Raw genomic sequence first — 24,552 nt, 5'->3', positions numbered from 1 at the left:
GAAAGGGCTCAGAACTTGAGACCTAGCCTAATGCCTGCAACGTGGGCTTCTGCGCACTCCTTCTTTACTTCTCCTATTGGCTCAAACGCCACCGCCACTTAAAAAGCTTAATAAAAGAAGCAACACCAACACTCGTGTAGCTCTCTATAGTAGTACAGAACATCCCACGGGGAACAAAATACACAAGAGTGCATGAAATTGAGTAACCTCAGAAAAGTGTCAGTGAGCGGGCACGACAGTTATCCCCTGGGATGAGTGTCTGTGCGGGGGGAGCCAGGAGAGGTAAGCTGACGACTGACCCACTGATGCTCTGAGGACATCTGCCAACCTGGTGCTCTGCAGTTCTCCCGCCTCACAGAGCAGGAGGGGAGATATGGTGCTATTAAATACCCACCTTCCCTGTGAGCCAGCAAGACACGATTAATTAGACCTGAGAGAGAACTCTTGCATATGAGGGCTTCAAAAAGTTCATGCAAAAATGGAATGAAAAGATAAGGGCATTCTTCTACGAACCTTTTTGAAGCCCCCTCTTACGTGCTAACAGATACATAGAGCTGGGCAAAAGCACCACTGATCACAACAGCACCAAACCGGGAGACAACACACCTGCCCATCAACAGCAGAGTGGATAATTAGGGCAGATTCGCTCACTGGGATTGAATTGCAAATACAGTTGCTTGAAAACCCCACCAATGCCGACTCACATAAGCAAGACACCAAGTATAAAATATAAAGATCAAAAGTAGGTAAAGGTTAACTAGAACCTCCAGGAATGCATATATGGGTAGTAAAACCCTAGAGAATAGCACGGGTTGATGACCACAAGGACAGAGAACTGGCTTTCTTTCAGGGAGTGGCAGGGGCAGAGGAGGAGCCTCCAGTTGAGTGGCCTGGGGTCAGGCCTCTGGTAGAGTTCTATTTCTGGATCTAGTTATGTTTCTATGACAATTTTTTGTTAAAGTGGTTTATGTGCAATTCTAAACAGTTTTATTTCACAATATAGTAACTAAGGATATTATACACTTTGGGCCGATACATTTGAACATACATGTGAAAGAATCAAATTTCTAGAAAAACTGACTTGGGAAGGGATAGAAAATATAAATCCTTTTATCTATTTAAAAAATAAGGGTCTCCATTTAGTAGTAAGAAAATTCAAGGTCAAGATGGCTTCAAGGACAAATTCTATCGTATATAACAAGGAACAAGAGCAGAGAGTGAGAGGAAGCCCTCCTGAACCTGTTATGAGGCAAACAACGTTGGTGCCAAAACCTCACGGGGCGAGTACGGAAAAGAAAAGCATTGGCAAGATGCCCTCATGAACACAGGTTTCATAATGTGACCAAACTGAGTCTTTGAAAAAAAGGAATGAGAAGATGATGAAATTTCCCTTGAACTTTTGGAAGACCCTTTTTATCTAACACGGATTAAAGCAAGGCACGGATTTTATGTGTGAAAATAAAACACAGAAGTCTTTCTCAATTACCTTGCACAACCAAATGCCATCAGTCGATACTTGTTATTTACAGCTACACACGTTCCATCAGCAACATCTTGGGGCCACACTCCGTGAAGCTGCTGTGAAATTCAAGGAGAGGTCACACAGTAGGGTATTCTGAAAACCAGCGGTGCAGAGAAAAACCAACACCACCGGCCGAGGAGTGAAAATAGCTGCCTCTGAAAGTGGGTGCGAAGTTGAGGTGAGCTGAGCAGAGGACGGGAACTGCTGCTTTGATTCAACATGCGGCAGAGAATTGTCTATTAGTATTATTTACACGTGTGTTTTGATTTACAAGGATTTAACAACAACCTCTAAAACCCTGAGTGAGTTAGGATAATAGGCTGCCCGTGTTAACGGCAAAGGGCAAAGCTGACGAATGCTGAATACAGAACGCTCGCATGCAGAGTTGGTCAGGTCAGCCCTACCTCCGCAGTGAATCTACTTGACACCGGGGTGATAAATCCCACTCTGCCGTCATTGAACACGACGGCAAACCCGTCCAGCGTGGCACAGTATTCCATATCTCTGATGTACACACCCGCAAAGCCCAGGGACGAACCTGCTGATGAGAACAAACACAAGTCACTCTCTTACATCCTGTTTGCAAACCCTGTGCAGACAGTTCAAAGGGCAGCAGTAGCAGTGGAACCACACTGAGCCATTGAATGATCCTTCCCTCCTCACAGACAGAGGGGAAAGAGCTGATGGCAATGATCTCAAATAGTAGCTACTAAGTGCTCCCCAGGGGGAATTACCTCTGGATGACTGCAGGTCTACGGAGAAGGGCACTGTGCAGAGATTAATGGCTTTCCTTCCGTTAGTCATGCCTTCCCAGTGAATGAGATGAAGAAGTCCATCAGAAGTAGCCACCAGGAGATCCTCGAGCACAGACTGCAAACTGCGGAAAGAATGGAATCAGGAGTCAAAATCCACTCCGAAGAGAGGAGAGTGTGTACTGAGAAGGCCATGGTAGGGGTACAGTCGCTGTGGAGAACACAACACACAGGAGAATATGAAAACCATTTACAAAACCTCTCCAGTTATTGGAATGTATCAGTGTGGCAATTTTCTAAATTTCGATCTACAACTAGAGATTCTGGAAGAAATGAAGGGTTATGAGCAGCCATAGGTACAAACACGATGCACTGCGAGTCAGTGATAAGAAACAGCAAATTAGAAGTAGGATACATGATGGCTCTCCAAAAGACAAACTCTAAGAAAAGCCTAGGACAAAAACCAGGATGACAGGGTGAATTCAGCCAGAGTGCAGAGGTAAGCAACCCTTTGGCATTACTCGTCAATGCGGGAGCCACTAGCCATATGCAACAACTGTGCCCTGGAAATATGACTACAGTTGCTCCAAGAACGGAGCTGAAGGGTTTTCTTTTTTTGCTTTAATTAATTTAGATTTAAACAGGTTCATGTGACTTGTAGTTATTGTATTAGAGAGCATTCATAGGTTCCTAAACTTATCAGGCCTACTGCCCCCTTTTCAGAAAAAAACAAAAACATTCAGTGTCCCTCTGGCAATTAAAAACTTTTGCATTCTGGAAATCAATCTGGCGATACCTAAAACAGATGGAAATAGAGTTACCATATGACCCAGCAATCCCCCTACTGGGCATATACCCAGAAGAGGCAAGAAACAAACCAAGGCCAGACATCTGTGCTCCAATGTTCATTGCAGCACAGTTCACAATTGCAAGGAGCTGGAAGCAACCCAAATTTCCATCAACTGACGATTGGATTAAAAAACTGTGGTATATACATACAATGGAGTACTACGCATCACTAAAAAGCAGTGATGAACGTATGAGGCACATAGTGGCATGGGAAGAACTGGAGGAAATCATGCTAAGCGAAGTAAGACGGGCACAAAAGGACAAGTACAACATGAGCCCGCTGAGGTAAGTATTAAAAAAAATGCAAAAGTGGCATAGGGGGAAAAAGCTACTGTATACAAACATTTTTGGGGTGAAGACTGTGTAGTATGGCAGAGACCAGACCAAAACCAGGGATGCACATGGTAGACAATGGTGGAGGAGGGGGGGAAAGGAAAACAAAAGGATGAATATAAGGAAGAAAAGGGGAGTGGGGGGCATGGGACACTAATCCAACCAAAGGGGAGGGTATTGTTTATATCTCCACAGGGAAAGTGGGACCAGACTTCAACCCAGTGCCGCAAGGTGTGAATGCAATATCCCAGCGAGGAGTAGGGAACCAGTGGAGAGGTCTGGGAGGCTGGCCCCAGCACCGAAAATTAAGTGGATTCCTGCCCCTCCCCCCAAAAGAATTTGTTTCAAAGGACGACATTGATTCTGCAGCTCCCGGAGAGGACATATCTGATCAGAGCACACGGGAGCAGATGAAGGGGCAGGAGGAGAGTGGAGCAAAGCCTGGCTCACCAGGCTGTGAGGATGATGTTCCTGAGTAGAGCAGCCAGTCCACAGAGGGAACAACATGGCTGGCCCCACTATGAGAAATGATGCCAATCAGTGACTAAGGGCGATACAGGGGACTGCACCGGAGACACAGTGTGGGAATTGCACCTGACCTGATCCCACCACACCGAGGCAAAGCACTGAGGGAGTGCAGCGGAACAGCAAGGGAATGGAGCGGCAAGATCCCCAGGGAATGCTGAAAGTGGACTTTGGGGCCAGGGCGTGGTGCCCCAACAGACTGGACTGGAAAACGCTCCTAAGGGCCAGCAAACAATCCTTGAACGAACTACAAGCTTTTCTTTTGTGAAGTGTTTTGTTTCGTTCTTTGTCAGTGGTTTGTTGTCTGGTTGTATACTGTTGCTTTGTTTTCCTCTGTCTTGTTTTCGTGCATGTTAATGTCTCCACAGGTCTGTCTGAATAGGACAGGCTGGATGAACTATCTGGAAGAAAAACAACGGGACCGACAGTTCCAGGGGGACTTGGGGTGAGGGGGGTAGAGGGGTAAGGAAGTGGTGTTAACAAACACAGGGACAAGGGAACAATATGGGACCCAAAATGGTAGTGAGGGGGGAGTGGCAGGCCTGGTGGGGAATGATCAAGGGTAAGGTTGTGTAGAGAAGAGGTACAGCTGTAGCCCAGGTGGGGACAGAGCATGGTAGTGGGGCAGGAGGAAAGTCAAGGGAGATGGAGGAAGGAGCTGGGAGGCAAGGGGCATTTATGGAGGTCTAGACAAAGACATGTACATGCAAATATATATATGAGGATGGGGAAATAGATCTATGTGTCTATATTTATAGATTTAGTATTAAGGTGGCAGAAGGACCTTGGGCCTCTACTCAAGCACTCCCTTAATGCATGAATACTTGCTTTTATTAAATTGGCACTCTACGATGCTCACTCTCCCGACACAACTGCTGAAGCCAAAGTGGGTGAACAAGTAAATGTGGTGAAGAAAGCTGATGGTGCCCGGCTATCAAAAGAGATAGTGACTGGGGTCTTAAAGGCTTGAAGATAAACAAGCGGCCATCTAGCTCAGAAGCAACAAAGCCCACATGGAAGAACACACCAACCTGTGTGATCGCGTGGTCCCGAAGGGATCAGTTATCAGGCATCAAAGAACAAAAAATCATATCATTGGCTGTACACCTCCATGATACGATCGCCGAAGACAAACGGGTACATAAGCAAATGTGGCGAAGAAAGTTGATGGTGCCCGGCTATCGAAAGAGATAGTGTCTGGGATCTTAAAGGCTTGAAGGTGAACAAGCAGCCATCTAGGTCAGAAGCAATAAAGCCCACATGGAAGAAGCACACCAGCCGGTGCGATCATGAGGTGCCAAAGGGACCAGGTATAAGGCATCATGCAAAAAAAAAAAAAGAATATATGCATGTATATATGTGTGTGTGTGTGTGTGTGTGTATACACACCATCGTGAATGAAGGGGGAAGTAAAGTGTGGAGACCCGAGGCCCAAATGTCGACCACTGGAGATCCCCTCATAGAGGGGTTTAGGAGAGGAGATGGGTCAGTCAGGGTGTGATGTAGTACTGATGAAGAACACAGCTTTCCCCCAGATCCTGGATGCTTCCTCCTCCCAACTACCATGATCCGAATTCTACCTTGCAGGACTGGATAGGGCAGAGGTTGTACACTGGTGCATATGAGGGCTGGAGGCACAGGGAACCCAGGGTGGACGATACCTTCAGGACCAGGGGTGTCAGGGGCGATGCTGGGAGAGTGGAAGGTGAGTGGGTTGGAAAGGGGGAACTGATTACAAGGATCCACATGTGACCTCCTCCCAGGGAGATGGACGGCAGAGAAGGGGGGGAAGGGAGACTCCGGATAGGGCAAGATATGACAAAATAACAATCTGTGGATTATCAAGGGCTCAGGAGGGAGGGGGGAGCGGGGAGGGAGGGGGAAAAAAAAGAGGACCTGATGCGGAGGGCTTAAGTGGAGAGCAAATGCTTTGAGAGTGATTAGGGCAAAGAATGTACGGATGTGCTTTATATAATTGATGTATGTATATGTGTGGATTGTGATAAGAGTTGTATGAGCCCCTAATAAAATGTAAAAAAAAAACAAAAAAATTTTGCATTCTAGCCCTTAAGCCAGGATAAGGTGTAGGTATCTGCTTTTGCATACGTGCGCACACACGGTATCATTTCATGCCCGTGCCACCCCCCACCCCTGGTTTCTGTTTCCCACTTTGGGGAAGATCAATGTGTTTCTATCATTGAGTCTCACACCATTCATTCCATCAGCGAACTTGCACTGAGGCCATCCTTTGTGACAGGTACTATACTCTGTGCTGGAGATTCAAAGGCAAGTAAAAACACAGTCCTGCCTCCTCTTAGGAGACCTTTCAGCCACATATTGAAAAATAGTTATGTGGGAAGATGGTGCCTAAGGCGAAGAAGGAAGTTCCTGCCCCTCCTCAAAGGGAAGCCAAAGCAAAGGCTTTAAAAGCCAAGAAGTCTGCGCTGAAAGGCGTCCACAGCCACACAAAAAAGATCCGCACGTCACCCACCTTTTGGTGGCCCAAGACCTTGAGACTAAGAAAGCAGCCCAAATGCCCTCGAAAGAGCGCCCCCAGGAGAAATAAGCTGGACCATTATGCCATCATCAAGTTCCCCTTGACCACAGAGTCTGCCATGAAGCAGATCGAAGAGAACAACACACTTGTGTTTATTGGGGAGGTCAAAGCTAATGAACACCAGATCAAACAGGCTGTGGAGAAGCTCTATGACATTGACATAGCCAAGGTCAACACCTTGACCAGGCCTGACGGAGAGAAGAAGGCATATGTTCAACTGGCTCCTGACTGATGCTTTAGATGTTGCCAACAAAATTGGAATCATCGAAAGTGAGCCCAGCTGGCTAATGCTAAATATAAACTTTTTCAATATAAAACAAAGAAAAAGAGTTATGTGGTATGACCACAGCAGTAAACACTATTTGCAAATATAACTAACAGGGACTTGTCCACTAATGGGAGGAAATGGCTCTGTGTGAGTTTCAGATGAATGGAATGCTGAACATTTGTGACAGGGCTGGAGAGAAGGCAGAAAGCCCACAATGAAACTGCATGGGTCCAGGTAGAGTGGAGACAGAGCCAGGACAACCACAGAAGACTGGCTTTGAGGAAACAGCAGAGTAAGGCGATTTCAGGTGGATGGGGGAGGGTGGGAAGGGTCAGTGCTATAAGCACTTCATATGCAAAAAGGAATGTTGTATCATGTGTTCCCGCTCATCTTAGAAATATTTTAATCCTTAGTGGGGCAAATATCTTTAATGTTTTAATTTTAAACTAAAATTAGTTTAGCATTTTGGACAGCTGACTGATAATTGAGGTTTGTTCTCAATTATGAAAGTACGAAAAGGATTAGAATCAGATGTTCCTGTACCCAGTTCTTTCTTTTAAATGTCACATTTGGAAGCAATTAAGTTCCCAGTTTATAGAAAGTTAAAAAAGAAAAAAAAATCATGTTTTAAAGTATTACATATGTTTTCCATCTAAAGTGCTTACTTTTGGGATAACGTGTATGTGTATCAAGTCAGGTGAGCAGAGGATGGAAAGTTGATCTATCTGCTATTCGATGTCTACAATGGATTCAGTGGGGTAGTCACTGGGGTAGGGAGCGGACCATCTTCTCCGGAGCCTACTTCCCTCCCCACTGAGGAGGAACATTGCGTGTGGAAGCAAGAGTAGCTCAGAATGAGCCACCCATTTGACAGGCATAAAAGAATCATGAGGGAGAACCACTACTCAGGGTTACAGAATCAATATTCTCAGAAGGAAGTCAAAGTCATACATATTTTGGTGTTCTTTTTTCACCCTGAGAGATTCTACAAAATGTCCTGCCCAGAGCCAAGTAACTATAGCGAAGGGATTCCTCACACTTGGCAGCACGGACGCCATGGTTAGAAGAACCTTCTTTCACCTGGGCTCCACTTGCCGAAGGCAACTTTGGTTCCTATGACACCATACCAGTGTTCAACACCAGAGTAGGGAGTTTAGAAGTTTGCAGTGATGATTACAGTCTTTTGAGACACTTAGATGCCATTTTATATAGAGAAAATATAAGTCTGAGTCTTTTTCAGGTCATAAGAAAAAGCTTAGTGAAAATGTCAAAGTCCAACTTGAAGGAATAAGGGGGGGGGGCACATAGGCTTTCACTCGCCAGCTGCACCTGCACTGCATGCAGAACAGTGCCCACCCTGGAGAGCTGAGTGGCAGCGAAGGAACATGGGGCAAGGAAAGGCAGTAACAGCAGCTTTCAGCTTGGAGGGTCAGAAGAGTCCCAAGGAAAAAGTGCTGAAAATGTACACCAAGGTGACAGCCGGCAGGTAAGCAGGGCCTTCTAGAAAGCAGAGCAGACACAGGTAGACTAGGAAGAAGAAGAACAGGCCTTACAAAGGCAAGGGAAGAAAGGAACAGAGGAAGCTCCTGGATGGAACGGAGGAGCCTCACGGAAGAGGAGGAAGGGAGAGAATTGAAAATGTAGACCAGGAGAAAATGGAGAGGAGGTCAGTGCTCTAACCCTACGGCAGTAATGATTGTTAGTCAACTGCCACATCTGAGCATAAAGTAAGCAGATTTTTGTTGTTGTTAAAGAAGGCCCATCTGGCAAAACAATGGAAAAGAATGGGGGAAGGGGAGATGGGTCACTGGTAGAAAACCATGCAGTAGGACAGGCAAAAAGAAAGAAGCCCAGACGGAGGGCTGTTTTTTCTGATGGAAATGAAGAGGCTTTTGAGAACAAGAAGACGGAAAGCAGCATTAATCAAATGAACGTGGAATGTGAACGGGAAGAATAGACAAGTGACTCCCCGGTTTCCGGGTTGGGCTACTGATCAATGTGGCACCAATACCCAAGATTCTGGATCGAGCAAGAACAGGTTCAGGAAGTCAGTCTGAATTTAGGCACCCCTGAGAAACCTGTAGGACATCATAGCTAGGCCAAGGATAAAGACAGACTTCATCCAGCACATCAGCTGCCTGTAAAGTCTCCTCAAACCCTTGGCTGATGCTTAAACTATCTATGATGGGGCTGAGAGTCCAGAAAATGTTGGACACACCCCCTGATGGACGGCTGAAAGCACTGGGGCTTCAGCAGTTGCCCACTGCAGGAAGACAGAGCTTGAATCCTAAGTCCCGTGAAGTTAAGAGGGAACACCTCAGACTGTCTACTTCACCTGCAGAAGGGTATGCACCAGGACCAGTGCACTGAAGTAGCCCCAGCCTATGGAGTCTGAAATCAGGTCTTCATGGAGAAAGAGGTGTCAGACATTAACTGAACTACTATTAGGCAAAATGCAACTCTCCAAAAATCAACGAAGTTCTGTTTCTACAACATTATCATTCACAATGTCATAAACAAACAAACAAAATCAACCAGATGTGTGAAGAAATAAATAGGCAAATGTAATCAGGGTCAAAATCCAATCAATATAAATAGGATTATAGAGAATCCAGATGTTGCAATCAGTAGGCGACTTTAAAATATCTGTGATAGATAATATACTAAGGAATCTACAGGAAAAATCATATTCTTCTTTTCATTTAATTACAAGTAAGCAAACTTGTTAAAACAGAGGCCTGATCTCAGTTCATAAATAACTGATTCCATTGGTTTGTTGTTGTTTTGCTGTATATTGTTGCTTGGCTTTACTCTGTCTTGTTTTTGTGCATGATATTCTCTCCACAGGTCTGTCTAAATAAGATAGGCTGGATGAACAATCTGGAGGAGAAAACAATGGGATCAACAGTTCTGGGGGAACATAGGAGAGGGGGAGGTGGGGGAAAAGGTAGTGGTGTTAACAAACCCAGGGACAAGGGAACAACAAGTGATCCAAATCGGTGGTGAGTAGGGTGTACGAGGCCTGGTAGGACATGATCAAGGGTAATGTAACCAAGAGGAATTACTGAAATCCATATGAAGACTGAGCATGATAGTGAGACAAAAGCAAAGTCAAATGAAATAGAGGAAAGAGCTAGGAGGCAAGCGGCATTTATAGAGGTCTAAATAAAGGCATGTACATATGTAAATATATTTATATATGAGGATGGGGAAATAGATCTATGTGCATATATTTATAAGTTTAGTATTAAGGTAGCAGATGGACATTGGGCCTCCACTCAAGTACTCCCTCAATGCAAGAATGCTTTCTTCTATTAAATTGGCATTCCATGATGCTCACCTTCCTGACACAATCGCTGAAGACAAAGCAGGTAAATAAGAAAATATGGTGAAGAAAGCTGATGGTGCCCGGCTATCAAAAGATATAGCGTCTGGGGTCTTAAAGGCTTGAAGGTAAATAAGCGGCCATCTGGCTCAGAAGCAACAAAGCCCACATGGAAGAAGCACACCAGCCTGCGTGATCACAAGGTGCTAAAGGGATCAGTTATCAGGCATCAAAGAACAAAAAAATCATATAATTGTGTGCTCACCTCCACGATATGATCGCTGAAGACAAATGGGTGCATAAGCAAATGTGGCGAAGGAAGCTGATGGTGCCGGGCAATCAAAAGATAGAGCGTCTGAGATCTTAAAGGCTTGAAGGTAAACAAGCGGCCATCTAGCTCAGAAGCAACAAAGCCCACATGGAGGAAGCACACCAGCCTGTGTGATCACGAGGTGTCGAAGCGATCAGGTATCATCAGAACAGAAAAATCGCATCATTGTGAATGAGGGGGGGTGGGCAGAGTGCAGAGCGGAGACCCAAAGCCCATTTGTAGGCCACTGGACATCCCCTTATAGAAGGGTCTTGGGGAGTTGAGCCAGTTAGGGTGCAGTGTAGCAACGATGGAACATACAACTCCTAAATGCTTCCTCCCCTCCCCCCCCCATTATCATGATCCCAATTCTACCTTACGAATCTGGCTAGACCAGAGGATGTACACTGGTACAGATAGCAACTGGAAACACAGGGAATCCAGGGGGGAATGATCCTTTCAGGACCAGCGGTGAGAATTGCGATACAGGAAGGGTGGATTGGAAAGGGGGAACCAATTACAAGGATCTACATATATAACCTCCTCCCTGGGGGATGGACAACAGAAAAGTGGGTGAAGGGAGATGTTGGGTGACAGTGCAAGATATGACAAAATAATTTATAAATTACCAAGGGTTCAAGAGGGAGAGGGGACCAGGGAGGGAGGGGAAAAAATGAGGAGGTGATGTCAGGGGCTTAGGTAGAAAGCAAATATTTTGAGAATGATGAGGGCAATGAATGTCTAAATGTGCTTTGGATTGTGATAAGAGTTGTATGACCCCTAATAAAATTATTTTAAAAAATGTATGGATTGTGATGAGTTGTATGAGCCCCTAATTTAAAAAAAAGAAAAAGAAAAAAGAAGTGACTCGTTCTACCCAATTAGCTAGCCGGCTGCTGTTGGCGTTGATTTTAACCCCGTGTGTTTAGAGTAGAACTGTCCTCCGTAGGGGTTTCACTTGGCCGAGTTTTACCAGACCTTTCTTCTGTAGTGCCTGCAGGCAGATCTGAACCTCCAACCTCTTAGTTAGCAGCTGAAGGAAGTGTTAACCACTTGCACCTCCCCAGGATCCCACACTATAAATATGTAATACGTCCCCGGAACAAAAACCACAATCCCATGGCCATTGGTTCCAACTCACTGCAGCCCCATGGAGGCTTTCTGAGACTGTAAACCTTTACGGTGGCAGGCAGTCACAGCTTCTCCGGAAGAACTGCTGATGGGTTTGAACCACTGTCTCTCCTGTTGGCAGCCTGATGCTTCACCACCAGCACCACCAAGATGCCGAGCAGTAAGTCTGACACTATGCTCCCTTCAGTGTCGGGATGGGGGAAACACGGAGTCAAGGATGGTGTTTGAGTTAGAAACAGGGCATCTAAGAGTTTTGATTATTAGTTACGTTGGTACTTTGTACTTTCAAAATATTCTTTATTCTTAACTAATAACAGTTTGGATGCTTAGCTTTCTTCAATAAAAAGTTAAAAGCTGATTACTCTTGCTACTATAAGAAATAGTGAACCCGCTATTCTGAACTTTCTTTGATGTTTTGGAGGCAGGAAGGAAAGTCTGGCTATAAGGTTTATATATTTGTATATGTATATGGCTTCTCAATCAGGGGTACGGAGTATCTCCAATAACATTTCCAGCCAGCATATTACAATCAGATTACATTGAATTGCTCTGAATACAATTTTATTATTGTTTTTGAGAGAAGTTTTACAGATTTCCCACCATCTTAATGTAGAGATTAAAAAATAGCACCTGACGGAGTAAACTTCTACACCCTGGCAAGAGTCCTTTTCTCCAGGGCTCCCTTTCCCTGACCGAGTCTATGCACAGTCCTGGTCCCACCTCCAGGGGGAGCTACAAAGGCAGGCCTCTGCACATCCACAGAGCTTGGAATCCTCAGCCCATCAAAGTGGCTTTCACATGAACTGGCATTTGTGAAAAGGATCTCTATGTGGAGAGGAATCAATCTGAGGTGGCAGGAAGTTATGGGCAAGGATCTGAACTCAATCTTTTGTAAGACTGACCACCCTTACAGTTAGCTGCTACTGAGTCGGCTCTACAGTGAAGCAAATAATAACACTACTACTACTAATAATAACCTTTTCTAAAGAGAATAAAGCATAAGGGGATGGACTGAATAAGGCAAGTCCATGGCCAGCCAATGGCATATTAGTATGTTTAATATGGATCAGTGTCATTTTGTACTGAACCCAAAGATGGAAAAATTGATCAAAGAAAGCCTTTATTAGAACTATGACTCAGAAGACCTTAAAAAAATTAGGCATTACATTCATATACTTCAATATATTCATAATTCATTCATAGTTTGATACTTACAAAGAGCTACACTACAAAAGTCTTTGTCACTCTGTATCCAGCCCCCAGTTCTCATCTCTAACTGCTTAGGGAACCTTCCAGAATCATATGTATTCCAACACCACCACCCACCCCCATGCTAAAAAACAAAAAGTGACATTATGAAATGTGCCACGCTTTATGCGCCTTGCCTATTTCACCCAACATTTACTTTTTCAACAGTGTCTTCCCTGTGGTTATAGTAGCTATTATTATTATTTTGCCTAAAAAAATTCCTAACAGTTTTTAAAAATGTTTTATTAGGGGCTCATACAACTCTTATCACAATCCATGCATACATACATCAATTGTGTAAAGCACATCTGCACATTCATTGCCCTCATCATTTTCAAAGCATTTTCTCTCCACTTAAGCCCTTGGCATCAGGTCCTTTTTTTCCCCCCTCCCTCCCCGCTCCCCCCTTCCTAATGAGCACTTGATAATTTATAAATTATTATTTTGTCATATCTTGCACTGTCATCCGACGTCTCCCTTCACCCACTTTTCTGTTGTCTGTCCCCCAGGGAGGTCACATGTAGATACTTGTAATCAGTTCTCCCTTTCCAACCCACCCTTCCTTCTGCCCTCTCAGTATCGCCACTCACACCACTGGTCCTGAAGGGATCATCCGCCTTGGATTCCCTGTGCCTTCCGCTCCTATCTGCACCAGTGTACATCCTCTGGTCTAGCCAGACTTGCAAGGTAGAATTCGGACCATGATAGTTGGGGGGGGGGGGGAGTGGGAGGGGAGGAAGCCTTTAGGAACTAGAAGAAAGCTATATTCTTCATCGGTGCTACATCACACCCTGACTGACTCATCTCCTCCCCTAGACCCCTCTGCAAGAGGATCTCCAGTGGTCAACAAATGGGCTTTGAGTCTCCACACTGCACTTCCCCCTTCATTCACTATGGTAAGATTTTTTTGTTCTGATGATGCCCTATACCTGATCCCTTCGACACCTCGTGATCACACAGGCTGGTGTGCTTCTTCCATGTAGGCTTTGTTGCTTCTGAGCTAGATGGCTGCTTGTTTACCTTCAAGCCTTTAAGACCCCAGATGCTATACTTTTTGATAGCCGGGCACCATCAGCTTCCTTCGCCACATTTTCTTATGCACCCATTTGTCTTCAGCTATCGTATCATGGAGGTGTGCACTCAATAATATGAATTTTTGTTCTTTGATGCCTGATAACTGATTCCTTTGGAACCTCATGATCACACTGGCTGGTGTGTTCTTCCATGTGGGCTTTGTTGCTTCTGAGCTAGATGGCTGCTTCTTTATCTTCAAACCTTTAAGACCCGAAATGCTATATTTTTGATAGCCGGGCACTATTAGCTTTCTTCACCACATTTGCTTATTCACCTGCTTTGGCTTCAGCGGTTCTGTCGGGAAGGTGAGCATTATAGAATGCCAATTTAATAGAAGAAAGTATTCTTGCATTGAGGGAGTGCTTGAGTAGAGGCCCAATGTCCTTCCACCACCTTAATACTAAACCTATAAATATAGGCACATAGATCTATTTCCCCATCCTCATATATATTTTTGCATATGTACATGTCTTTGTCTAGACCTCTATAAATGCTCGTTGCCTCCCAGCTCTTTCCTCTATTTCCCTTGACTTTCCTCCTGCTCCACTATCATGCTCTGTCCCCACCTGGGTTACAGCTATACCTCTTTGTTATATTACCCTTGATCATGCCCTACCAGGTATCCCACACCCACCTCACCACCAATTTGGATCACTTGTTGTTCCCTTGTCCCTGAGTTTGTTAACACCACTTCCTTACCCCCCACTTCCCCCTACTCCATGTACCCCCGGAACTGTTGGTCCCGTTGTTTTTCCTCCAGATTGTTCATCAGCCTATCTGATTTAGACAGACCTGTGGAGATAATAACATGCACAATAACAAGACAGGGCTATTATTTTTATTATGTAGATATAAGAACATTTATTTAACTAGCTCTGTACTTCTGGGCACTTAGGCGGTTTCCTGTCTTTTGCTATTACAAAGCTAGGATGAAAAAAACCTTGTAAGCATGTCATCTTCAACAAGCATGAGTGTATCTGTAGAATACATTCCCTGCAGTAGAAATGCTGAGACAAGGCCATCAATACTTGTAACTGAGAGGGACTTGCACTTGGCAGCCCACCTTGTAACCATTATGCTACCAGGGCTCCGTGGGGTTAAATATAAGGGAGATAAAAAAACTAAACATGCTAGGCTGAGGGAAAAGGAATTGTTAAGGCTGATCATGCACCTGGATAGCTTAGCTTACTGAACTGCTAATCACTGAAATAAAGGAAATACAGTGTCCTGTTCGGCTGCTAACTTCAAGGTAAGCAGTTCAAAACCACCAGCCACTCCCCAGGAGAAAGACCGGGCGTTTTACTTGTCAAGAGTTACCGTCTTGGAAACCCACAGGGGACACAGTTCCACTCTGACCTATAGGTTCACTTGATGGCAGTGAGTTTGAGTTTGGTCACTCAACAGGAAGGAGCTCTGGTAGCACAGTGGTCAAGCAATGTACTGCTAACTGAAGAGTCTACAGGTCAAGCCTGCCAGCCTGCTCTCTGCAGGAGAAAAATGAACCAATTTGTTTCCCTGACGATTCACAGCCTTGGAAACCCTACAGGGAAATGTCCACACTTGTGAAGTCCCATTAGGTGGAATCGACGCAATGACAGTTGGTTTCAGGGTCTGGTCACTCAACTCTGAACCATGACAGGTTAACTAGTTACAGTGCATACTGTCATAATGAAAGTTAAGTTTAACCAAAGCAATTTACCTCATGATAGGTGCTTGCAAGTCCAGTATTTTCTTCATCTCTATATTTAATGCTGGTGCACACTGTTCTTCCTTAAAATGGGGTGTGCTCTTCGTATGTGGACTTCCTCTGAAAGCAAAAGCAGATACACAGAGTTAAAGAAAAGGATACGGAATTCTCTTCTATAAATCCAACCTCAAAATCAGCCATTCATCCTTTACATTCTCAAATAAGAAACAGACTACACTGCATGGTAGCGACTGATCTACTCCTCAACTGGACGCAAGTCTGACCAATGTACCTCAGAGGGGAGAAGGGGGACACCTGAAAGTCTGAGGAGAAACACAAAAGATACACAGGAACTCGGGAGAGAACAGGCACCCTTTTGTTTGAAATGACGGAAGGCTGTTTCTGAGTCAGGCAACTGGAGAGGCAGCTGTACACATCTGCCTGGCACCTGGTTCTCCGGGTGTACCAGCATGAAGGTCAGACTCAGATGTAGGACTTGGAGAAGCTCCCCTGGCTAGGGAACCTACAACGTCACAATCAAGCTCACGGCAGATACAGCTGGTAAGAAGAGACCTGCAAGACCATAAGCTTTCATCTCTGGATGAACACACTCGGAGTGCGGTTGAGCGTCAAGAATAGCCCAAGCATTGAAGGGGCGTCCCCACACAGGGTGGGGGAGTCCTTTCATTCCTTGTGTCTTGGGAGTGAGGGTGGGGTGGGAGGTACAGGTGGGAGTTGGGGTAGTGGGGCTCTAAATGGTTAAGGAAATTTCTGTCACACCACGAGCTGAACACTATTTAAAACAACAGACTTCAGACAACACAAGCAAAGAGAAGTCTTTGAAAAACATGTAGAAAATGCACTACACAAACCCTACAGCAGTTTCTGTCATGATGGTTCTCAGGCTGTCTTGGTTACCTAGTAAAGCAGTAACAGACGGCTGTAACAAACAGTGGTGCATTCTCTGAAGTTCAGGAGACGGCAAGTCCAAAAGTAGGGTGCCCAGTACACATTTGGAGGGGCTCGCGTTTTCTCTGTTGGCTCTGGGAGGAGGTAGAGCCCTGGTGGCTTAGTGGCTATGTGGTGGACTGCGCCCAGGGCGGGAGGTGTTCTTTCCCACAAAGAGTTACAGTACTGGAAGCCCACAGGGGCAGTTCTACCTTGTCCTATAGGGTCACTGAGTTGGAATCACTCGGTGGCAGTGAGTTTGGTTTGGGTGGAAGCAAGTACAGAGTGTGACTTGAGAACAGTCAAGTCTGTGACTGTTCACATGTGATCCATCCATCCACTCAACGTAAGGTTTGCTTTCAAATAACAGAACTTGTATTTTTTGGCAATTTCCTTAAGGTTCTGTCATTCTTCAAATTGTAGTTCATTATAAATCCGATATGCTTTGAGAACTACAAGTCCCTTATTTTCTGAACACACAGAACTTGTCTAGTTAAGGAGGACCAAGCGGAGCGATTTAAGAATAACCCAGACAACAACAACAACTGTGGCTGAACAGACTCTACTAAGAGTCACGTAACTACACGGCTAGTTTCTCACTTGATAGAGAACAAGACGAGAGCACAGTAAGTAACTCAAAAAAGTCATGTTTCCAGTCACCACCAGGAAAAAGTAAAGCCAGGATTGGACGTTGGGCTCTCTGATTCCAAATGCCATCCCATCTCCACATCTCTCAACTGCTAAGTTTGTCTACTCAAGGCAGTATCAAGTCCAAGAAAAATACCCTACGTAGGAAAAAATGTAAGTAAGCCAGTTTGAGTGTTTTGTTATTATAGTATATTTTTGCATAAATTAAAACTAAAGTTTCCCAGCTTTCTGATCTAAGGAATGATAAGGCATTCAGGTTGGCTAGCAGCTCCCACAGGCCAGTGAAAAATGAAATGCTTCTTATGGGGCAGGTCAGCTATGGCTCAAGCTTCCCATAGCTTTCAGGAGGGAGGCATTTCCCATCAATCTGATGAAAATCAAAAATCAAATCTATCATTCAAAATACAAAGATGTCTTAAGAGAAATTAAATGACGATGATAAATATGCTTCAGAGGCCAGACGAGGTAATAAAGAAAACTGTCACTACCCAATTAAAATCAGCACACATTTATTTCAGCAAAGTCTACTGGGCAGACTTCAAATATCTGACGTATCGATAAAGGAAAGAACACTGTTACGATGGCCTATGAATTTGGGAAAGAGGGGCAATGGAAATGTCAAGAGTGCAGTCATTTATGTGACACAACCCACTAATGCCTAGTTTTCCTTCCAAGCACAGCTCAAGCCACCTTAGTTACAAACTTCTGACAACGGAGCCTCTTGGGGGGTAGATTTACGCAGCCAACCTTTTGGTTGGTTTACTGAACAATTAACCATCAGGGACTATTGATGGCCACAAAAAGGTTCATTTTATTATTTTAATAGGATAAGAAACTGGTGCTGAACGAACCATCTCAAGAGAAACAACAAGAAAACTGGAAATTATAACGACCCCGGGTATTCAACATTAAATTCAGCTTAGCAATGGGGCTAAGCTAGGAAAGAGTCGAGCTTGTCAAACCCGCCCTAAGTTCTTACAACAATCCCCAACAGGGTCAAGAAGAGAGCCAAGTCATGCAGCAGTCACTCCAAACCTAAAAAAGTCTCCAAAGGAAGAGAACAAATTCTAGACACTTGATAGTAACACAATGTCCAATATGCAATCTACAATGAATAAACATATGCGAAGACCCAGCCATTGTACTCCTGGGTACTTATTTACCCAAGAGAAAAAAGCCCAACCGGGGAATGGAATCTAAAAGAGCAGACACGGTTCACAATTTCCTTCTTCACTGAGCACGTTTACTTCGAACTTAAAAAAAAAGTTATATGTTACCAGCACACACAGAAAAAAATTTTAAATGCCAAGAAGAGAATAAATGAGGGAGTAGAAGGGAGGGCAGGAGAGATGGCAGCATAAGCTTTAAAGGTAGGATGTTTGACCTGGAAGTTACAGGTAGATGGTTTTCTTACCTAAAGAAAGAAGATAGTGGAGAAGGCACCCTAAGTAGCACCAGCAGCAAGTGGACAGAGGCGTTACATGACATGGTCAGGGAATGGTGAGTTCCAGGGACTGAAGGTGCGGAGGGGAGCATCTAAATGCCAGGCTTGAGAGCTCTGACTAGTTTCTGGAAACCAGAGAGTAACTAGCGTTTATGTCATCAGGTCTCTGGTTCTGACATAAATAAACCTGGTATCAATGCAAAAGATGGAATGGTGTACAGGGCAGAGAAAGTAAGAAAAAGAGCAATGAGTCTGGACATAGGGATTTCAGCAGGCAGAGCGCAGCGCATTCACGAAGGCCCCGGCAAAAATTAGTGCAAGTAAGAAACATACAGATGACTTCTGGAGAACTGTGATCAATGAACATAACCCGATTCTCATGTAAGATGAAGACTGAAGAGATCCAGACCCCAAGGCATTCTCATCAGCACAACTATTTAGAGACAAAGCTGACTCCCATACGGTTTATAAAGGCAACAGCAATTGCATGATTAGCTTGGTAGGGGAAAGGAGTTAGATTTTAGACGGGACGACTGAGCTCTGGTGGCACAGAAGCTAGAATGCTGGGGTGCTAATCTGCAGGCCAGCGGCTACACTCTATGAGAAAGCTCGCTGTGGTGGTGGGGTTTCCATAAGGAACCCTGCAGAGGCGGTTCTACTCTGCTCACGGTCGCTGGGGGTCAACGCAACTCAAAGGCAGTGGGCAGTCTGTTTTGGTATAGGTCTGATTTGGTTTGATAAATTAGAAAGAATTTATCTGGGGAAAGGTGGGTCTGAAGCTGAACAAAGTGGTTTGATATGACAGAGACAGCTCTGGACATTGTCCCCATCATCTCTTGTTGCGCGGTGAATTGCTTAATATAGCTCCTCAAGCCACAGTCTTAAATAGCTCTTTTCCTGCTGGGTCTGGGTGAGAGAAAGTCGGGGAGGAGGCTGATAGGATTCAGTTGTGAGTGACTATTTAACAGGGTTTGATATTAGAAGTTTGGAATTTCTACCGTGGGGAGTGGTCCGTTTTGCCACCTAGCTGAGTATTAGCCTCAGAAGCAGGAAGAAGGGATGGGCCCTGCAAACCCCTTGTACAAAACCTCATCGATGCATGGACAGAAAGCTGTGACACCAGAGAAGTGGCAGAGGGTGGGAGCAGTAGATGCAAGAGTCAGAGTAGGGACAGAGCAGTGGGTTTCTTAGTCCTTAAGGCCAGAAGGCTGAGTGTCTGCAGGCAGGAGGCATTTCACTGAGGAGCTAGGTTTCATGGTTGACGATACTAGCTGAGAGCTAGCCGAGAAACTTTAGGGCGAGTCTTAAGGTAGAGTGGATACCCTTTGGGCATTTATCAGCAGCACTAACCGGTTAAAAGGGGTGAAAGGATAAAACGAATATGGGGTAGGGGTGGGAAATCTGCTTTCAGTGAAGTATAAATGATGATGGCATATTTGCTGAAATCATTTTCACTACGACAAACTTAAGTATGGTTTTCTAGTTCAAGATACACTAAACTCTTATTTAGCATAAACACGTGAATATGTAGGAATTGGAATCTACTTGGTTTCAGTAAATTAGAATCTTTTTGAGTTTGAAATGGAAACTACTTCTGATTGATCCCTGGCACTATTTCCTTCAGTAACTTCACAAGTTCTAAGACACTGAGGAAAAAGCCATACAACCTTCAAGTCTTCCCCTAGTTTGTATGGCAGGAGGAAGTATTTTAAACTCGAATGGGACCTATGCAAAGGATTGAAAAAGAACATGGGGGGAAAATCATTCATTATAGACTAAGTGGCCTTTGAGGCACAAAAAGAATCTTTGGATAAGACACCACCATTGTTGAAGACTGACTCCCAGCATCTCCAGGAAGGACGCTGGAAACAACTATGTGGAAACTGCATGGGATCATGGGGCATCTGACCCGGGTTCTCAGAGAAGCAAATGGAAAATGACAAGCAGTCTGAGGCTAAGATGTCACAGAATACAGGCAAGCTGAGATGCTCTGGAAAAACAAGATGAACTCCTAACATTTGGAAGGAGAAATAAGAGCCAATTGTGTTTCTATAATTGAGGAGAGGACACACTATGCTCTCAGTAGTGCTCCCAGTCTTTTACAGAAGTATTATGAATGACCACCAGATAATTTGTCCTTCTTAAAAACTATATTTGACTTGCCAAATGAATACCTGGATGGGGCATAAATTAGGCTGGGGCCAAACAGTAATCAAGGACATACACTTTGGCACTATAACATTGATGTCTGAGTCAAGGCTGTACTACCATGTGACTATGGGCCAGCTGTTAACCTCACTGTGTTACAGAGGGCCTAGTAATGGTACCTTATGTGTTGTTTGAAGAATTTCTCTGGGACTCCAGTGTACTGTGGAATACTTCTCAGAAACCTGGTACATTAAGTGGAGTATGTTTGTGATGTGAAATAAAGAAGAGTGTATTCCTCCATTATTCAGATAAAAGTTATTTTCCTATCCTGCACACTCACAGTAGTGTAATTTAAATTCAACTGATTCTGATGACTACTTTTTATCTATAAGAGCAAGTCCAAATCTAGTAATAAAAAGAGGTCAGATGTAATAGCTCAAATTGTACAAGCAAATGAAACTTGAGTTACTGATGGTAGCAGTTCATCGAAAGGATCAAAATTTCTGTACAAGCATAATAGCAAGATTTCTGTCACAAAAATTAACGTTAAGGTTAAAGTTAAAGTAAATCTCATCATCAAGGAGTTTCTGACCTCACAAAGGATTTCTAAAACTCAACGACATCTCAGTTAACAGTGTTGTGGCTGTAGCATCAAAGGAAATCTAGATCAGAGTCCTTTCACTGTAGACTCAAAGGAACTTTATTTTCCCTTCACACCTTTTACTGGGAATTAGGTGAGGGATTACAGAGCAGATCATCAGTTCTACGTTCACATGCATTTTGATTAAACTCAACCACTGCAAGCCCATCCCTCTTCCTCAGCCCACCTTCCTCCCTGTGTTTCCATCCCTCCCCTTCTCCTAGCCCTCTGAACGATGTCCTTGGGTACATGCCACCCTTGCCGACCTTCTTTCTACATGGCCTGGGCTAGCCTTTCCCAAAGTGTATTCTGAACAGCATTAGCAGCAAATGGTACTTAAACAAATATCATGGCTCTAAATTTGGGGTAGCAATTGGTTCCTTTCTGATTTACAATTTTCAAATACATCTTTTTTTTAAAGCATATTAAATGTACATGAATCAAAAATTGGGGTAATTAAAAAGTTAAAAATGGGGGAAATATCATTACAGTTGTGCAACACCGAAGTAACTACTATAAATATGTGTACTATGTTTTTCTAGATCTTTTTTCTTCAGATGACTTAGGTTACCTGGTTTGTTTTACATAACTGTGGTCATAATATATACCATATATACTCAAGTACAAGTCGACCTGGATATCAGCCAAGGATGTCACCTAATTTTACGACAAACTGCATAACAAGTCTGCTGGAAGCCTGGCTTAGACATGAGTGTATATGCTGTATAACCAAATGACTTGTGTCTTCACTCAACACTGGACTCAGGTTCTCAAGTCATTACATTGTTCTGAGACATAAAAGCTGCATCTAGAAGGATACATCAGTTAATTTGCCAACCAGTCTCTATTATATCTTTGACTACATTCTATCATTTTTTAAAATCATCAACAGTACCAAAGTCAATACCTTTGTGTATAATTACTATCAGAAAAGTACAAAAATGCGGTTTCACTACACCTCCCTTAGCACTGAGTAGTAAATTTAACAACCCTGCTTTTAAATGTTAAAACGTGTAAATGAGCACCGATGAAACATACAACTTTCCTCTGGTTCTTTAATGCCTCCCCTCCCTCCTACCCCCACTGTCATGATCCCAATTCTATCTTACAAATCCGGCTAGACCAGAGGATGTGCACTGATGGAGATCAGAGCTGGAAACAGGCAATCCAGGACAGATGACCCCTCAGGACCAATAATGAGTAGAGATACCAGGAGGGTGGGGCACAAAGGGGGAACCGTTCACAATGATCTACATAGAACCTCCTCCCAGGGGGATGGACAACAGAAAAGTGGGTGAAGGGAGACATCAGTCAGCGTAAGACATGAAAAAATAATAATAATTTATAAATTATCAAGGGTTTGTGAGGGAACATGGGGGAGGGAGGGGAAAAATGAGGAGCATCAGCTCCAAGGGCTCAAGTAGAAAGTAAATGTTTTGAGAATGATGATGGCAACAAATGTACAAATGTGCTTGACACAATGGATGTATGTATGGATTGTGATGTGAGATTTATGTGCCCCCAATAAAATGATTGATTAAAACACAAAACAAAAACACTTGTACGTAGTTTACTTTCTTGCATTTAATGCTTTGGCTGAGTTAATTCTGGGAATGGATCATTCATCCCTATGCTTGTAGTTGCTATAGTTCCTCTTAAAAACTTCTCTGTTAATGACTTTTGCCTATTTATGTATTGGAGTTTTCACATTTTTGTTTTTATTTATTTATTTTTAATCGCTTTATTAGGGGCTCATACAACTCTTATCACAATCCACACATACATCAATTGTGTAAAGCACATCTGTACATTCATTGCCCTCATCATTCTCAAGAGTTTTCACATTTCTTAAAAACTCATGTGATTCTGGGAGATGGACAGCAGAGAAGGGGGGAAGGGAGACTCCGGATAGGGCAAGATATGACAAAATAACAATCTATAAATTATCAAGGGCTCATGAAGGAGGGGGTGCGGGAGGGAGGGGAAAAAAAGAGGACCTGATGCAAAGGGCTTAAGTGGAGAGCAAATGCTTTGAAAATGATGAGGGCAAAGAATGTACGGATGTGCTTTATACAATTGATGTATGTATATGCATGGATTATGATAAGAGTTGTATGAGCCCCTAATAAAATGTAAAAAAATACAAACTTATGTGATTTTTGTTTTAACTTTTTACATGACTTGAGTGAAAGTTTATACCAATTGGTTGTCCCTTCAACAATTCACTCACATTTTACTTCCTACACTGACTGCAGTCCACAGTGTAATGGCCCTCTTGCCCATTTCCATTTGTCCTTTCCGGTCACTGGGCAAATGAAACCCTTTAGATTGCCTGCCTAGGGCAGATTGTTACAATGAGTGCGTGAAAAACTCCCTGGTCTTACTTTTCACCTTATAGGCATATGGTTGGGGTAAAAGCTGAGTCATGGGCTTACAGGGAACTGATTATTTAAATGTGGTTCTTATAACCACAGTATCTGTACCTACCACCAAATGACCTTTTCCTCATAGGTCTGGGTAAGCAGGTGGGGAAAGATACTGATTGTATGATATGAGTCAGTTGTGGGTGACTGCCATCCTTCTAGGTATGAAATGAGCCATCTCAGAAGCAGGTCGGGAGAATCTCACTACCACTGAGAGGGGAGCCAGGAGTGAAGCATGTCCTGTAGGCCCCTGACATTCCAGAGCAATGGACCTCTTTGATCCAGGAGACAGCTTCCACAGCAGAGCATGAGACAGTGTGTGGACATCCCTGCCCACAGCACAAGTAATTACAAGCTGAGGGCTTTGGGGGAGGAGGCTTGCTTGTGGAGTGGAGGGCCTCAGGGTACTTGATTAAAGGACCGGTATGTGCTGACCCACAGAACTGGAGCTCTGGGTGCCTTTGGGTTGAGGCTTACAGGAGTGGCGTGCCCTTTGGGCATATATGAGCAGCCCTAACAGAGCTTTGTAAAACATCCTGAATGTATGACTTTACCCTGGAGCATTTCCACATGATGTGTAACCTGTTAGCTTCCATAATCACTGCCACTGAGTCCATTTGGATTCATAAGGACCTGACAGCACAGAGTAAAACTGCCCCTGTGGGCTTCCGGGACTGATGAGCTGCTCATGGCAAAGTCAGCAGTTTGAACCCCCAGATG

At 44.0% G+C, this 24,552-nt stretch overlaps 1 protein-coding gene across 2 annotated transcripts in view; it reads right to left on the bottom strand.

The window, feature by feature from the left end:
- Positions 1-24,552, bottom strand: part of RIC1 (RIC1 partner of RAB6A GEF complex) — an 82,474-nt gene that overhangs the window by 23,382 nt on the left and 34,540 nt on the right. Inside the window, exons 4-7 of one of the 2 annotated variants that reach the window (XM_075559893.1) lie at positions 15,594-15,701; positions 2,257-2,399; positions 1,927-2,063; positions 1,487-1,578 (exon numbers count right to left, since the gene is read on the bottom strand). In XM_075559893.1, the coding sequence (XP_075416008.1) occupies positions 1,487-1,578; positions 1,927-2,063; positions 2,257-2,399; positions 15,594-15,701 (480 nt within the window). The remainder of the gene's footprint in view (positions 1-1,486; positions 1,579-1,926; positions 2,064-2,256; positions 2,400-15,593; positions 15,702-24,552) is intronic. The other variant, XM_075559894.1, reaches the window with a different exon arrangement.

The sequence above is a fragment of the Tenrec ecaudatus genome, chromosome 10 (assembly GCF_050624435.1).
Source record: "Tenrec ecaudatus isolate mTenEca1 chromosome 10, mTenEca1.hap1, whole genome shotgun sequence".
NCBI lineage: Eukaryota > Metazoa > Chordata > Mammalia > Afrosoricida > Tenrecidae > Tenrec > Tenrec ecaudatus.
The sequence above is the reverse complement of the archived record's forward strand: the minus strand, read 5'-3'. Positions and strand labels throughout refer to the sequence as shown.